Source organism: Ictalurus punctatus, chromosome 14 (assembly GCF_001660625.3).
Source record: "Ictalurus punctatus breed USDA103 chromosome 14, Coco_2.0, whole genome shotgun sequence".
NCBI classification, from domain to species: Eukaryota; Metazoa; Chordata; class Actinopteri; order Siluriformes; family Ictaluridae; genus Ictalurus; species Ictalurus punctatus.
Genome location: NC_030429.2, coordinates 16,528,742 through 16,547,552, shown reverse-complemented (window position 1 = coordinate 16,547,552; position 18,811 = coordinate 16,528,742). Strand labels below are relative to the sequence as shown.

The 18,811-nt window shown below is 37.2% G+C and overlaps 1 protein-coding gene across 2 annotated transcripts in view; it reads right to left on the bottom strand.

The window, feature by feature from the left end:
- Positions 1–14,832: 14,832 nt before the first annotated feature.
- The window catches only part of tln2b (talin 2b), a 128,226-nt gene continuing 124,247 nt past the window's right edge, over positions 14,833–18,811 (bottom strand). For both annotated transcript variants that reach the window (XM_053685627.1, XM_053685626.1), the window contains one exon: positions 14,833–17,284. In XM_053685627.1, coding sequence (XP_053541602.1) covers positions 17,156–17,284 — 129 coding nt within the window. In that variant the 3' untranslated portion in view covers positions 14,833–17,155. The remainder of the gene's footprint in view (positions 17,285–18,811) is intronic.

Genomic DNA, 18,811 nt, shown 5'->3' with positions numbered 1-18,811 from the left:
TGTATAAAGGAAAAGAAAACTAAATAAATTATCAATTTCTATAGACGGTAAACAGTAAAACATTCCAGACTGGGGATGAATTAATCTAGTACATTATGTAGTATAATTAAGTAAAGAATGTTATATTTCTTAAACATGGTGGAATTAACTTCCAACTTCAATCTGGACAGCAGAATCTGTCACTATCTTCAAAATACAACTAAAGACCCACCTTTTCCGTGAACACTTAACTAACCCCTAACTGGGTTTAGACTTGGTTGGGTGAAGGATTGTATATTATGTGTTTTGTGTGTGAGTTAAAGAAGGACGAACTTCGTCTAAACTACACATTTTTCAGTGATTTTAAAGGAGCAATACACTAGTCTGGTACAAAGTATGAATTCTGTTTCCATATGATAATCAGTGGCAATTTCTTTGCTGAATTTCACTTTTCTTTGGTCAGTTTCATAGGTGGTAGATGACAAAAAAATATATAAATAGTTCACATGCACATCTGCTAGTCTGAATTCAACCTTTCTAATCCCTCAAAGTCTAGTGTTTCCCTTGAAATGGTTTGTTTCCATCATTCAGTGTTCAGTGTGTGAAGTAAATTCTTTCTAAAGGCTATATCAGATTGTTTTGTCTTAGTGTGCAAGGTCAATGTGTCATTGTGAGTGACAGGTATTAGACTGTTTGGGTAATCCTAGTGGGCAGCAGTCATGCAAAAATACTAAAGTAGTGAAAGTAGACACATGATTTCACTTTTTTGCTGTTCTTTTATTTATTTATTTTTATTTGTATAAAGGCACATATGGTTTGAAGGATTGAAAATTTATGGAACCCTTTGACTTGCTGTGAAAGTGTTACAGTATACTATTTTCTATGTTTTTTTCTCAATATAACAGAAGGAAATCCTATATTAATATTATAGACTTGGTAAGGACACAGCATTTTAAAAAGAGCACTAATCAACTTGCAAAAAAGATTGAAATATCACTACAAAGTATATGAAAGGCTTTAAAAATGATTTTAAAACCCTCACATGCAATTCACAGGAATATCAACGTAAATAAATGTATGATAAATACATTGCTTTTTGAATGACTTCTCGACTACATCATGTTGATCCAATGTTTCCCAGGCATTAGATTCTAGTTCACTTAAAGTGCAGACATTACAGACAGGAACTACAGTAGGAACACAAGCTACCAATAAATTAGTGATAATCTAGGTGAAAAATTTAAAGATTCTTCGAGCATTAATGCAATAAAAAACGACATTATCCTGTGCATAATGTAATGTTTTTACAATGTATTACAATATAAGTTAAGTCAGTTTATAACTCGTAAAATATTAATGTGTAATGCATATTAGGGAGACAATTATTAAGATGTACCACAGAGGGTCTGAAAGACAACAGACAAACTTAAGACTTCACTAATCAGAGATCCGAAAATGACAATTCAATACTTTTTAGAATTTCCAGAGTGAGAACCGTGTGTACATAGTTTAATAGTTTTTATATCTGCTTTTTTGTGCTAAATTGTTGATCAGTATGCTGATCTTGTAAGGGTCCCTTCATTTGGGGCACTTATCATAATCCTTCATGACTAGAAAGAAGGAGGCTAAACTGTGTTGAAAAGTTGTTTATATGAGACTTTTGGCCCTTGGGAATGTCTAGTTGGAACCTCCTATGAGAAGAGGAAATGCATTCCTACTAGGATGCAACACAGCAAATGGGTTTAAACCATCTCCTGTTTCCTTTATAATTACATACACAGAACATAGTGTTCTCTAAGATTCTTAAGATTTCCTACAAACGCAATAAGAGCAAGCGTGCAGAGATGAGCATGTTATACCGTACTAAGCAACATTACTGAATTTGCGTTAGTACAAGGAAAAGATATGAGGATATGTACATTTAAGTTGTCCATTCATCCTGATCATCGTTAACTTTTTTGTGCTTGGTCTTGTCTTATTCTTTCTTTTATCTTCTTGAGAGTCTTAACTGTGCAACCTTGCACTGTTTCCCCGTTCAATGCTTTTCCTTGTTTAGTCATAGCTGTGTCATTTTCTATGATTTCAATCTTTGCATTCCTGTCTTCAGTCTCTGATTATGGAAGCCCGGTCATGGATAATGACTATACTTTATAGGCCCCCAATAAATGTCTTTGCACATACATGCAACCAACTCTGACTTCTTACAAGACAGAACCATAAGCCGAGACAACAGCTATACAAAGATCTTACAGGCCGTGACCACTTGAAACAAGGTCACTTAGAAGACACAGACGCTGGCTTTATTTTAAAAGAGGAATGTATTTCTTAGTACAAATGAGAGAAAGTCTTAACTTAACCCTCACCTCCTTAAACCCAATTACTTTCTTACTACCTCATGAGTAACGATCATAAGCCATTGCTCAAATTCCATGTGTGGAAATCTGCCTTTAGAACAACACTTAAACATGCCGACTCCCTGATGGGTTGTACATAGTAGCACATCTCCTGTGGACAGAACTGAGCTGGGCCAAACTCCCCAGAACTCCTTCTCATTTTCTCCTTGACTGAGTGATTGAATGAGCATGACTCTGAGAAGCTCTTGTCTACTGTCCAACCATCTGAGAAGGTCTATGCCACCCTGGGGTGGAAATACACATTATATAGCAAGGAGCTGTATAAGCTCACTCTTGGGGTGTTAGCTACAAACATGGGGCATAATCATTGAATCCAGCAAATTGAGGCGGATATATATCTTCGGGTATCCTGCTTTAGATGGTCAGTTATGTGTTTGAAACTCCTACATATTTACATCTCTTTTTAAATCTCATCCAATTGAGTGATTTTGAACTATATTTTCAAACTAAAATCATGGCACATGTCCTCCTCTAGTGCAGACTTTCATTTCAGCATAGAATATCACATTTTCTCCAATGCAGAATCAGATAAGGCTGCTGCTGTAACTGTAAACATGTGGTGACCATTATATTCACACTGTTGGTCTCTTGGAAAATGTCAGTTGTTCACCGCTGATCTTCTCTTAATGTTCTCAAAAGCCCAGGGATAAAAGGGCAACATGTTTAGGCTGGTGAGTGCCCATGACTGCCCATTAAGAAGCTTCCTGGCATTCCTTCTCTGTGAGCTGTTTGGAATGAGAGATCAGCTGTGATCGAAATGGTCTACTAGCATTCGTCCAGAAGGAAATGCCTGGCAGGCTGGTGAGTAAATGAGTCTGAAAGGCAGCTTCTTTCAAGAATAAGCCCGCTAAGAGTGTTTTTTTTCACAGGAAAGCTCACAGAAAAAAACAAACAAAGGATTTTTAAATTTGTACTCATCTGACACCAACATTGTTAAGCCAGACTCTAGCCATATTTATGATGAGGGACTAAAATGACAAATCATGTCTCATATTACATTCCTTTTCTTTCCAGTCAATGGTTCATACTCACTGAAGCCAATATTCTGCTCATGAAAAATGTAGGGAAGTGAAGTGATTGAGCTGGCAAACAAACAAATATTCAATATCTGACCAAATTCACATTCAGCTGGGAGGAAAATGAAAAATGTCATGCAATCAATGGGCATGGAATAACGAGCCATTCTAATGAGTCACAAGCAGTCATCAGCAGGCAGAGGTTTTTGTGAATGTTTTGTTCTTTTTCTACTCCAAATAGATAACTTCCTACAGCAGTTATGGTGAAATAGCTGTGGCCTTGAAATCTCTTCTCTCAGTGTTATTGTGTTCCACTGGCATACAGCTGAGTGAGAAAGAGGGAGGAAATTGGGTAATCTGATTCAGCCACAGATATGTGTGTGTGTTTTTTTGGGTTTTTTTTTTTTGGTAAAAGATGGAGGCATCAGCATAATTGGGTCTAGTCTTCAAACCAATATGTAAAGAACCAGATGTAACCTTCATCTTCATGACCCAGGCAGTTTCCTAACCTCGTATACTCTCAAACCACATTATCCAGTTATTAATCTTAAAGCATATTATTCGCTATATATTACGAGTTATTCAGTAACTACAGTGAAACTAGTAGAAAAATAAGAAAGTGAAGAATGTAAGTTTAGTTCAGTTGACAAGTCCTGAGACTTTGTTGTGTTAAATAAATATAATTTTAGGCCATTTAATTTGCATTAAATGCCTCAAGACTCTTCTTTGCTCTGACACCCAAGTGGTGGAATGGCTGTCGTCCGTCCCCCGAACAGCTGAGTTTTGAAACAAAGACTGAAGGCCCACTCCTTTGCTGTACCAATATATTTTTTTTTATTAGATTAGATTAGATTCAACTTTATTCTCATTAAGCAGAGTACAAGTACAGAGCTAATGAAATGCAGTTAGCATCCTAACCAGAAGTGCAAGAATATAGTGATATATATATATATATATATATATATATATATATATATATATATATATATATATATATATATATATATATATACACACACACACACACACACACACACATATATGTATGTGTATATATATATATATATATGTATGTGTATATATATATATATATATATATATATATATATATATATATATATATATATATACATACAGAAAGTGCAGGAGTAAGTATTGCAGCATAAGTGCAATACAAGTAATATGTATAGTGGAGATACAAAAATACAGTATCAGTATTAAAATATAGACAGTAGGGATTGCGGATGAGAGGTATGTACAGTTGGATGATATATGTACAGAACATAGTTAAACAGTGAGGTTGTTCAGATAGTGCAAATATGAATAGTGCAAATAACATGTTATATATACAGAACATTGATAAATAGTGAGAATGTACAGATTACTAACGCCTCTCTACCAGGGTTTTAGCTTGATTGTATTTTTAGACTCAATTTAGACCAATTTGTACCAATGTGGGGATATGTTTTTGATACAAAGAGACTACAAAGAAGTTCTTAAGTTCTAGATAAAGCATCTGCCAAATGCTGTAAAAGCAAATGTAATATGTTTCAAAATTACAGCGTCTCAACAAGTAAAGTTGCCACCTCACAGCTCCAGGGTCCGTAGTTCCACCATTCAGTTTAGGTTTCAAATGTTTTCCTTAAGTCCAAGAACAAGAACAGAGCTGTGTTCAGAAATGAGTTTGTTGTCATACATAGACGGATTAAAAGCAGTAATAAAGCATGAAGCTTGTTGTTATGACATGCTGCTAAATGTAACTCTACTCTTTACTCTCTCTCTCAGCCTATATAACTGTGGGGGAGAGGCATCAAATCACTGATAAAAGAAATGTCAACTGGAACTCGAGGACACAATATAGTGTGATACAATAACAAAACAGGTTCATTTGTATTTTCAAAAACTTGTAATATAATAAAAGTTCTACATATACCTCTATATCAGTTTTTTCTTTGAAACCATTTTTTCATAGGGAACTAGTTGAGGTGCTGATGACATGAAATAAAAATATTAAATGGCAATGGGAAGATGTAATAGTGGTATTTTTTGTTACATTTACGTTGCCATTGGTTTGTGAAGTTTAAAATAATAATTTAACAGCTCAGTGTTGAGTTTACAATTGCAATTTAAAATCTTTTTTCAATTTAATTACTTCCTGACTCAGTCGGACTCGACTCAGACTCGACTATTAAGGACTGAGTCCAAACTCAGCCCCTTTTGGACTCAAACTGTGACTCGATTGGTTAAGGACTTGGTCTCAACTCAAACTTGACAAAGATGAACTCAGACCCAACACTAGTAACAAGCTTAATGTTAAACTCTGTGCTGTATATTATGTTAGCTATGGTCATTAAGTGGGAGATTTGTGTTTCTATGTTATTGTTTTAGCATATTAAGCAACATTAAGTTGTTTGTTTTAATAGTTTATAATTTGAAAAAAAGCTAAACAATCTAGTTGGGGGTTCAAATCTCCCTGTGCTTCGGGGGTTTCCTCCCCCAGTGAAAAAACATGCATTGTAGGCATTTCCAATCAGTGTATTAAATAAATATTAAATGTGCAATTGTGCCCTGCAACGGGTTGGAACCCCATTCCAGGTTGTCCCTGCCTTATGCTTTGAGTTTCCTGGTATAGGCTCCAGGATTCTTGTAGCCCTGTGTAGGATATATAAGCAACTAAAAAACACCACATTTCTATCACACTATATTGTGCATAACTACTGTCTACAATTAAAAAAAAATTATAGCCATAGCTTAAAATGATTAAGCTTTTTATTATAATAATATCAAATTTATTATGGGGAATAATAATTTATTATTGGGAATAATTATGGGGAACATATGGGGAATAATGGGGAATAATTATGGGGAACAAATTTATTATGGGGAATAATCAAATTTATTATGGGGAACCGTACTCCAGAGAGAACTATACAAAAAAAATCGCTTGAGACATTTTAGAATTAAAAGCGTGTTGATATAGGAGTAGTTCTTTAACTCACTAACTGTGATCGGTTCAGTGTACAAGTGTGTACAAGTGTATCCATCTTCACTTTGCTCAGAAAAAGAGCTGCCCAAGAGTTCGCTGCTAGATGTCCTGACATTGGTGTTGTAGAGAAGAGGATAGACACTCAGGGGGTTATGCATCAGCTAACCAAGAAGTTAACTTAGCTAGCATATTACAAAGGATTTTGGGGCATCTGCCTGGTGTCATACAAACTGTAGAAAAAGAGACACAACCACATTATGTACATACTCTTTTCATATCACTGGTAAACCCACATAGAATAATAAGATATTATTATCATCATTTTCCAAAGGTGAAATGATATCAATATATTGTTTAATTTTTGGCATCCATCTCAGATTTTTTTGCTGTTAACAAATGTCTTAAGGCAGATTAATTTGGACTCTTCTGGAAACTAGTGCAACAGCATCACCAATGGTTTGAAGAAGAAAAAAATTATAGCCATAGCTTAAAATGATTAAGCTTTTTATTATAATAATATAAAATTATTATAATATTTCTTTAAACTTTCATTCCAAGGCAAGAGGCAGGAAAGAGAGGGGTGGGTGGAGACACACAGTAAGTGCACTTACTGGCACCTAGTTTTGTACTCCATTGTTCAGATAAGAGATTCCTTTACAGCATCTGGGCTCTTTGCACTGATGGGCCTTCTTCAGGACGCCGTAGATACGGGATGTTTTAAACTGCTCCAGTGAAAATCTCACTACAATATGAAAGAGATAGAGGAGTTGTTTGGAGAGCTTGTTATTATGCTGTACTGTGGGGTGCTGTGGTGCACCACACCAACTGCTGTAGCTGATTGCAAGTTATTTTAGAAGGTATAAGCAAGCAGTGTGTAAATTGTAGTCTTTACATGGTAATTCACACTCTGAGACAGCAATGCTCCTGTATAGACCACTTTAAGCTGATGGAGAAACAGATCTTCAAATTTCCCTCATTTCTTCCCTCCTCTGAAACACATGATGTAACATGCTGATTTAGCATGTGTGTCAGAGTATGTAGTGCACTACATGGGAAAGAATTTATCAATATTTGCCCAATTCTTCCACTCTGAAGTGTCACAAGGTTAAAACTTTCTGTCACAGTTAGACAAGGCGAATCTTGCCATATATGGAGTGAGAGAGCATCGAGCTGCTGCTCTGCTGGGCGAAAACCCCTTCACTGTTTATTTCCATTTCACTGTACTATAAAACTGCACGGTATGTGCAACTCCTCATTATTGCCATGCGTAAGTCACAATCAACTCATCCATACTGGAGTAAAGACATCAAAGCTAACTGAGGACAAATGGGTAGGAGAGAGTTCTGATTCAGGATTTGTGCTTGTGACTAAGGTCAGCACAGGCAAGTCAGAATACTGATATTGGAGCAGTAATACTAAACCTGACATTCATCCTGTATGGCATATTTTTTAAAGTCAGACAGGTAAAGTCAGGTAAATTCAGTTCATGTGAATTTACTGGCTACTGTTTACATACTTCTGTCATTGAAAGGGCATGTATGTTTTTACAACAAGCATGAGACAGGAGAACAGCCATAACATCTGAGCAAATACAAAGCAGGGCAGAGAGAAGGTAGGTATGAGGGTTAGGGGCGTTTTGGCATTCCTCCCTTATGGTAAACTGATGTTCGGAGGCTGAGGCAGAGATAGTGTGGGCGTGTATGTGTGTGCACCTCACACCATTCTTTCAAACCACACTGGAATGCATTGGGGTGTTTACTCCAGACTGATCATTTGTACAGAGCAAAGGCCTAGCTGTTGAATGTGTCTGTGTCATGTCTCTTTAGAAGAAAAACAAAGTGAACATTTTTCTACATCACACGTGAACACCATGACAAATACTTGTCTGATATTAAGGAAAACTTAAATGCCTAAATGCCTACTGATCTATCTAGCTTTTACTCATTCATGGCTTTTCGCACTTTGGACTAAAATATGTTTTTACTACTTTCCTGCAATTGTGCTGCCAGAGAAAACTTTCAGCTTTGAGCGAGTCATATCACTTACTGGGGATTGATGAAAAAAAAACATCTGATGAAATATGTGAACTGAATCAGTCAGCATGCCATAAACACCTCCATGTCATCTAGAGGAGACAAGGGAAGGGGAACATGGCATCTGTAATACATAGAAATGATTAACGACTGAGAAGCTGGACTTATCCTGGATTGACACTTCAGTAGATATATAGCATTCTGTGCATTAAACGTGGCATTTATCTTTTTCGTTGACAGATTTTTCCTTGGACCAAATGCTAGCCATGTATCTGGGAAATTATTCTATGTCTGTTCAACTCGCCTAAAAAATGTGGGCCAGCCGTCTAAATGAGAAAGCCCTATTTCCTTAACACATTTCCAGAGTCTCAGCAAAGCCCTTGTTCACTCATATTTATTCAGCCTTTATAGAGTCTGGGTGGGGAAAACCACAGCTATAAGTACAAGAGAGAACGAGAGAGAGAGAGAGAGAGAGAGAGAGAGAGAGAGAGAGAGAGAGAGAGAGAGAGAGAGAGAAAATTGTACTACAAGGCTTTCTGGAAGTGAAAATGAAAAATGTGGCCTCTTTAGCTTGATGAAAAACACCAGGACGTAGAGGTTTTCTTTTGGACAGAAGGAATGAGATGGAAATGGCTTATTCTCTGGTTCCCACATAGCTGGGGAACCGTACTCTAGAGAGAACCACACAAAAAAAATCACTTGAGACATTTTAGAATTAAAAGCGTGATATAGGAGTAGTTCTTTAACTTACTAACTGTGATCGGTTCAGTTATTAAGTGCTAAAGAGCCAAAACTAATTTGCTTCATGAATAGAACCTCACACAGCACAAAAACAATAGACAGTGGAGCTCTGGGTGTGTTGGCGGCCATTTTTCAGTATGTACCAGCTGTGCAGTGGCATTAGCCATTACCTCCTCCTCAGGTTTTTAGCAGTATCCAAATTTAGCAACGGGCTTTTAACAGCCTAATATAAATTTAGCATTAGTGCTGACTCGGTACAAGTGTATCCATCTTCACATTGCTCAGAAAAAGAGCTGCCCAAGAGTTCGCTGCTAGATGTCCTGACATTGGTGTTGTAGAGAAGAGGATAGACACTCAGGGGGTTATGCATCAGCTAACCAAGAAGTTAACTTAGCTAGCATATTACAGGGGATTGTGGGGCATCTGCCTGGTGTCATACAAACTGTAGAAAAAGAGACACAACCACATTATGTACATACTCTTTTCATATCACTTGTAAACCCACAAAGAATAACAAGATATTATTATCATCATCTTCCAAAGGTGAAATGATATCAATATATTGTTTAATTTTTGGCATCCATCTCAGATTTTTTTGCTGTTAACAAATGTCTTAAGGCAGATTAATTTGGACTTTTTTTGGAAACTAGTGCAACAGCATCATCAATGGTTTGAAGAGGAATGTACAGAGTGGTATGAAGAAGAGAGGCTGGGGTTCATTTCTTTCTAACTCAGACGGTATATTCATGCAGCCTATCAGTGAAGGGCATGTCAGAATGACATGCACCCAAGATTTTGTGGGAATTGGGGATAATATTTTTCAACCTGCTTTGTTCTAACATAGCATCAGCAGTGACTCAGAAAGCACATGTGTACACAATACAATTGCGGGTGTAATGAACGCAAACGAGGTGGATTATCTTTTCAATCATGCTTTTATAGAAGAGAAATTAAAAGTAGATAGACTAAGCACGCATGAGAGAGACACAACGAGACCTTGTCATATAATGCCTTACACAGCACTAATTTTTTCATTGTCCAGTTACTGATATATTCGATTTTAGCAATCAGTTGTCAGTGGAAATTACTGCAATTGTATTAGTGGTTAGTGCACCAGCTAATTCAGCTACATAAAGTGCCCAAATTCAATGGTTAAAAGTTTTTACTTATTGTATATCAGGTCTCTAAGAACAGACTCACATTAGCCCCAACTGGCCTGTGAGTGTGGATAATAGTTAAGTAAAAAAATTGAAGAACATAGAAAGGGAGAGAGAACTTGACCAACGTGTTTATTGTTTTTAGGGAGAGTGAGAGAGAGAAAGAGAGAGAGAGACAGAGCGAGAGAGAGACAGAGACAGAGAGACAGAAACAGAGACTAGGAGAGTTTAAGTGGAATTCTAGTCTAGTCTGTATTTGGAAATGCTAGCCTCTCAGGGACGAACATAGACACTAAGCAGCCACCCAGGTTATGAAAAAGTTGCTAGTAGTCCTGATGTTCTGATCCTCTGAGTGCATGTTTAGGTAGATGACGCTCATATGCTGTATGCTGGGTAACCCCTCAGAGACCAGGCCTAAAATAGTCATGTACTCTACACCACAGACCTGCACTCGCTCCCATCAAGTGTTCACACTGTCCTCTGAGTTTACACTCTGGACTCATCCCACTCATAGCAGAGCAGGGCAAGTGTGTTTAAAAACCATCAATCCTCTGCATCCATTTTCCAAATGAGCTCATTCATGCCTCTATTTAAAGTATAAATGAATTGAAGCTAGATATCAGCTTTAAAGTAGGATGGTGTTGAAAATCTTGAATACCAGATTTTTAAATTAAGCAGAGGAATGTGCATTATAAAGTAAGCAAAATGTTTCGCCATTGGTTACTAATTGAGAAAAGTTACAATACACCAGAAATTAGTAAATGGTAGTAGTTCAGTGCTTTTCCCTGAAAATATAGCATACTGATTTGGAAATGATGTTTCACCAACTATGGTGAAAAAGTATGGCAAGCAAGTACAGTACATCTATGCTTCAAAATTCTTCAGAATGCACTATAGATAAACAGTGGTGGTAGTGAAATATTACCCACACTAAAGTTTCAAGACTTCTTCGGATGTTTAATGGTTCTATCTTTGTAAAGGGCTTCCTTGGAATCTTAAAAGGAAACTCATATATTTACATATATTTATACAGTTCAACTTCAACTTTTTAAGGGGTTCCTTAGGAAAAAAAAAAAAAAAACACAACCAAAGAACATATAGGGTGCTAAATGAAACAAACTAAAAATCTTTTTTTCTGTTTTGAGTGTGTTCATACTCAGAAAAGATACTAAACTTGCGTTTTCTGGTATAAAATTGGTGTGGTACACTAAAAGATACGTCTTTTTTATGTTAGCTGGTTAGAGGCACAAAATGGTTAGTATATGGAACAAGGAACACTGTTGTACATTTAATATACATTTATATCACTGTGTGACAGTGGTGTAGTGTGTATCATGTGCAGCCTCAGAGCTTCAGAGCCACTGGTTCAATCCCAAGCTCAGGTTAGAGTCTGTGTGGAGTTTCACATGTTCTCCCAGTATCTGATTACTTGTTTCAGGTGCTCTGGTTTCCTCCCACCTTCCAAACTCATGCTGGTAGATGGCGTAGCTATGATTAATTGCCTTTCAATGTGAATGTATCTGCATATGGTGTTCCACAATGGACTGCCAGCTCCCTCCAGGGTGTATTCTCACTTCATGCCCAGTGTTCCCAGGACGGGCTCCTGGATTCAACGCAACCCTAACCAAGATAAAACTGAAGATAAACGAGTGAATGACTTGAATTGCTTGAACACAAATGACTATATAGCTTCAAAGTATATTTCCCCATGACATTATATATGTTCAAATTTGATATACATGTGGGGGTACAAACCCCAGTAACCACTCACAGAAATTCCTTTGCATAAAAGTCATTCATCCTTCTCTGAAATCTTTTTCATTTCTCAGGTTTCTTCGGCAGACATGAAACAACCCCTATTGCAGCAGTCAGAGGCCTGGATGGAGTTAGATGAGAAAAAGCATGATGTTGTGCTAAGATGTTTCCTATTCTACCCAAATCTTGGATTGGCTTTCATAAAAACAAAGCAAACAGGACAAAGCAGACACCTATTCATATTCTAGTGTGGTCCTTCCCACATGTATGCACTTTGATATACATGTCATAGATCCATGTTTGTGTGTTTTTTTTTCTATTCATCATTTACAGTTAGTATTACCATCCAATCTTTAATAAGTGCAACTCATGTCAACATTAAATATTCAATTTAAATGCTTATAGTACTGGACTGTACATACATTATACCACATTTTGACAAGTTAGCCATTTTATTTTTCCACTCATCTCAGATCCTTGTGCTGCATTATGAGACCACTCAGCTTTTCCTCAGTACCAACTTCATTCCTGTGGTGTAAGACTAGAGCAAGCTAAACACAGTACCCAACCCAAACGCTCATTTAAAGAAAAATGCCCTAAATTCCTGTATGAAATAGGAGATGGATCTTCGAGAGCTGGAAAGAGTAAGATATATTAGACTACAGAGAAATAAGGCATGAAATATTGGCCTGACTTCTGAAGTTATATGAGTTTTATTGTAAAGGGCTCCAGAGGTGTTTAAGTACTACATAAGGAGAATCCAAAAAGTTATTAGGTTTAAGCAACAGCCTATTGTATTAAACTACTTCTATATTTTATGCACCTTAACACATGTTCTGTGGTATTGTACTTTAAAATTTTTAACACCACCATTAAGAATACTGAATAGATGTAGTTCCATTCAAATTTCACTTCTACACAGCTCATAGTAGAACAGTTGTTTTTTTTCTATCCTCAAAATGCAGTCCAGGAACATGTACAAATTAAGCAAGCAGATAACTAACTTTCCAGTCATGAAAGAAGGGTAATTAGTTAGACTAAACAGTGCCACATAAGTATTCACCCTCCTTGAACCTTTCCACTTTAATTAGTGCTACAACCTGGAACTGAATTTAACTTGAGATTATACATCATGAATCTACACAAAATATCCCATAATAATACAGTGTAAAATCTGTGTAGCTTGCAAAATTATTCATAAACAAAACCATAAAAGTTGTGATAAGTATTCACCAGTGTTGCTGTTAAACCCCTAAATTAGTTCTGGTTCAACCAGTTGCCATCAGAAGTCACATAATCCGTTGAATGGAAGTCACCTGTGCGCAGTTCAAGTGTCACGTGACCTCAGTGTATGTACACCTGTTCCTGGTAGGCCAAAGTCCCAAACTTTGAACATCACAGAGAGCACAATTATACCTATTATTAAAAGATGAAAGGAATATGGCACAACCATGACTCTGCCTTGAGGAAGCCATCCATCAAAAGGTGATTAGTGAGAGAAGCAACCAAGACGCTAGTGATATGACTTCTGACAACTGGCTGCACCAGAACTAATTTAGGGGTTTCAAATGAATTTTTTTTATTATTTGTAAATCATTTTGCAAACTAAACTGATCTCTCCCCTACTTCAATATTGTTTGGGGTAGATTCAAGACTTGATTCAAATTACATCCATTTCAGTTCCAGGTCATAAGACTACAAAATGTGGAAAACTTCAAGGGGTGTGAATACTTATGCAAAGCATTATAGTTGTGCATTGAGGGTCATGAAAACAAGATACACTGACCACACACAAACATTTTTTTTTGTAAAAGATAAACACTTTACACATTCTGCTAATTTTGGCAAGTAGTCTGGGTGCAGCAGAGTTTGTTGTACATATGGCTTTAGTTTCCATCAGAGACAGAGGAACTGATTAGACTGATAGGACTCTAAAGAACTTGGTATCTCTAAACATCCTTCCCTTTGTTGCCTGACATTTACAAAACAGCAGGTTGTGAAGAGCAGTGTGATCCAAAAAAATCAATCTGTCATTCATTTCAGTATAAATGACAAAACATTCTTGGCAAAGACAAATGCATTGTACTGTTACAGTTCAAATTCTCTAGACTGTGTACTAGAGCAAAAGTGCCATATGTCCTTATTTGGACATTCAGACAGAAATCTGGCTCTCCATTAGTTCTCAAAGCAGAGGGGGAGGGAGGGAGGGAGAGAGAGAGAGAGAGAGAGAGCGCGTGATACAGTTCACAGAGGTATTACTGTGACACCTACAGGAGAGAATGTGCTGAAGAGTACCAGACACTACATTGTGCATTTTCTTCTTCTTTTATTGCTATTATTTTATCAAACTTTTTTTTTTTAAATTGCATGTGAACATGTGTAAATGTCTGTAATTTAATGTTACCAATGCTTTGGCAATGTAAAGCCTTTTACCATGCCAATAAAGCTACTTGAATCTACTGTATAGCCTTATCTCTGTGATTACACAAATATTATTCAAGCTGTCTAGTGGTCACTGAGCTTAAAGTAGACCACTAGAGTCTGTTTTACTTAGTGTCAGGGTTTAAATCGATCTGGAATTGCTTGGCTACATGAGTTTGGACATTCTTACTGCTGACCTCTTGGACAAGTCAGCAGGAAACCTAATGCCAAACAGCAAATACTGTTTTACCTCCAGTGGAAAATAATGACAGTAAAATAGTCTGGAACTGCAACAGGCACAGAATCCAAAACACACACAATTCGCAGAAACAATGTTTGATGAAAGTCTTTATTTTCAGTGAATACAAAAAATACTTTCGTGACCAGATAAATATTTTACATACAGCATCATAATTATTTCATTTCATTATTACCATTTCAGTTGGTTAAAGAAGGCCCTACAATTCTAGTTTAATCGAAGGAGCTATTTCTTTTTTTTTCCTCTTCTGCTCCATTAAAAGACACCACATTTTAAACCACATATTGCAATATCTTCATGACATTTATTAGTAAATATAAACAAACCCTTCATACATAGTGGTTTATTGGAGAGAAAACTCTTATTTGAGACATAATTGCAACAAGTTCCATTAAAGCCTCAATCAGGAAACGGGAGGCAACTTTTGAGAACGAAGACAAGAGGGACTGCAGCAATAAAACTGTTACAAGACCACACCAAATAAACCACAGCAATATGTATATGTTTCACATATGCTTTCTGTTGGGAAACTCGGAGCACGCTGTGGCATCAGCAGTTCCTGATTGGGGCTTTGCAAAGCAAATTGAAAAAGTATAGATACATGTGCATGGAATGCAGTGTTGATTCTTGACTCACTAGAAATGTAAAGCATGTGGAGTCAGTGATACTGTTATACTAACGGTTCTTAGAGTGAATTACAGCTGGCAGTTGAGCAATCTACCAAGGCAAGAGCATCAGGCCACATCGGAACAGTAGAATATGGCAGAGCAGAATCAAACAACAGTCAGTGGCTGTTATAAGTACATTGTTTATACTGCTCAGAAAACAGACAAAACTACACATTTATACTTACTGCTACAAGTTGCCCCTTTCCACTGACGAAAAACTCATCTTTATGGTTTCTCTTTCAGTGGTTGAAGTTATGATTTGAGTCTTTGATGAGCCTAAAAGGGCAACTTGTATCAGAGCAGACAATATAAGGCACTAATATACATCGCAGTCCAAATTTAAGAGGTGATATATTGCAGTTTGATATAATATATGTAGTGTTCTGAAGTGCCACGTTGTGTAATCCTTAATACGCAAACAACAATCAAACGAGAATAACTATATATCCTTATGAATGGATGCCACTAATTTTCTCACTAATGTCTACCACGAGAAGCATACGTGTTATTTGCAGAAGAAGAGTACACTGGAATACAAACAATATCAGTGCATCCTAGAAATCTTGAAGTGCTGGAACGTCTTTTTTTTTCCCCTCTGTATTTACTGACTCATGCATGTGCACCCTCAAATCAATTTTTAAACACACAAGTTATAGGTCTCAATAGTCTGATTGTGTGTGTGCCGAACGTATACGTGTGCGTTGTGTGTCTGAATAGGAACTGACAGATGCAGAATTCGCTGTGTGTAAGAGACAGGCGTGGAGTGCAGTCATAAAGATGTCTGAAGTGTGTTAAACATGTCTGAGGTATTCATGAGTGCTTAAAACACTTAAAACGGTGTAACGCTATCTGCTTCAGTCCCACATACTGTAATATAACAGATCTGTGACTGTAATGCTTTTGGTGAAGAGCTTTTGTGACTCTCTTATCAATAAATAATACAAACAAAAGCACAGATGTACATTTACCGTAGTCTTATAATAAAGCTAATTTTAGCTGAATAACACAATCCTACAATGATTCGTTTTAGCCTTCATGATATGTTTTAAGTTGTGTAGTGCTTTAGCAAAGGCTTCAGAGAAATATTCCTGCTTAATAATATCACACCATTGAAAAGATTTAAGCAAACGCATCCTACATATGCTCCGAAAGCTTCCGAACGAACATCCTACTATAAAGACAGGGTCATACAACTCATGGTCATTTCACCTGATATCACCACAGAGATCAAGCATACACGGGACTCAGTTTATTTTTAAAGCGTACGAATGATTTACTGAAAGGTAGTACGATACGGTCAACGGTATTATTATAATAAAGTCATAGATCTGGCATACTGCTTGGACTGTCTGTGCGCACGCACACACACACACACACACACACACACACACACACACAAACAGAGCAGGTAAGTGCATATCACAGTTAAAAAAGAAAAAAAAAAAAAGATCTGTAGCAAGAGATGACAGAAAAACAAGAAACATAGCCCTGTGTAAGGAGAGCAACCAATCACAAACAAAAACACCAACCTCGAGTGTGGAAAAGAGCCAATCAGAGGAATTAGATTACTGGCATCCCGAAACATCATGATGCATCACCATCTACGAGCTGAGCCTCCAACATGGCTAACAATCCAACACCGATGGCAGATAAGCTCACTGTTAATATCAGACTTAATATTATTTGGTGTGTGGGTGTGGGTGTGTGTGTGCTTGTGTGCGAAAGCTCAGCTCTGATCTTCTCGTAGTTCAGTGGGCAGAAATTTATACTGCTGTTGACGGATATGAGCTAACTTCTTGCGTGCCTCCTCCAGCTCTCTCTCCTTCCTCAGCATCTCCTCCTGAGCTGCAATGATCTGCAAGCAAGAAGCAATAGTCAGTGTGCTACTTTCTGGAACCAGTAAAGCATCAATCCACCAATCAGCACACATCTTAATTGGCTGTAACCCTGCAGTGTTTTTTGTAGGCTAGAAACTGTTAGGAGTCCCACGGAGTTAAGTGCTTTCAGGGCATTTTATTCCAGCCAAACCTAACATGAACATAAACTGCACAGACTGCAGCACATTCTTGAATCTGGAGCATGTACATTTTTGCATGCGTTATACAATTTTACACATTTCCCCTTATTCGAATTTTGCAAATATTTTTTGTTGTGTGGGCCATACCATATGGCACCCATTTTCTCTTCCTATTACGGTGGTCTGCTTCCTTCCTCACTGCCTGAGGGGGACTTTGTGCCGAACCTCACTGTACGTGCTGTGCAGCCATTAGAAATGCGGTTTGAACTAAACTATATATACGGTACACATAAGTAAAACTTTATCTTGTGTTAAATTCCTGCTTTTTCGCATGAGCACTCATTTGTGCTGATAATACAATGAGAAATATTTCTTTCTGGTACAGAATTTGCAAAGCCATTTGTGGTTTAGTTCTCTGCACTGTGTGGATTCCTTCTCACAGAAAAAAAAAAATTGTGACATTATTGTAGAGGAACTAAAAAGAGGGACCAAGGCCTCGGGGTGGGGAGGGAGGGTGGGAAATCCACTTCTCTGACTCAGCTCTCGGATTTAAACACACGTTTACGGACTCTCTAGCGAGTCTCAGGAATGTGAGTGGTGCGAGAGGGAGTACTGGATGTTTGCTAAAGCAGCACTGATTTAAACTGCAGATGATTTCCAACGCAGTGTGGGACCAGAGCAATGAGAAACGTACAAATATTGCCAACAACAGAGAGAATGATCCAACCAATAACACCAAATTAAATGAGTTGTATTTTACTCAAATCACTGAAATTCCTAGCAGACTTGAATCAAACTAACATCCATTGACACCGTACATGATGAGACTATACATCACATGTGTATAATATTAGAACTTCTAGAACTTTTTTTGCATAACCCTTCACACAATGGCTGTAGTGTGTGAACATTTGCCTTTAATCTTGAATTGCATGGCGAACAGTAATCTACCTAATTAGGTGCATTGGCATTTGACGTGTTATGTGAGGGAGGTAATGAATTAATGAATGCCCATATATTCTCCAATTCCACTGTTATATAATCAAATGAACTGCTGACAGACATTCTGCTTAGTTGTCCTTCAGTGTGAGCCGTCTCACCGAGCAAAATTAGTGCATCTGCTCCAGGCAATGATGATCATTTTTTAAATGCATTGTATGGACAGAAAACATGAAGGCCAGATAGGCTGAGCTGCATTTTTGACATGTGTAATTATGTGGTATTTCATCATTAGTAATAGTGAAGAAAAAAAAAGAAAAAGAAGGTTTTCTAAACTTTTAACTGGTGGCGACATTTTCAATACCAAAAATGATCAACAGTGCTTTGATCGGGAAAAAATGGCCAGGTTTTGGGTTTACATAATCT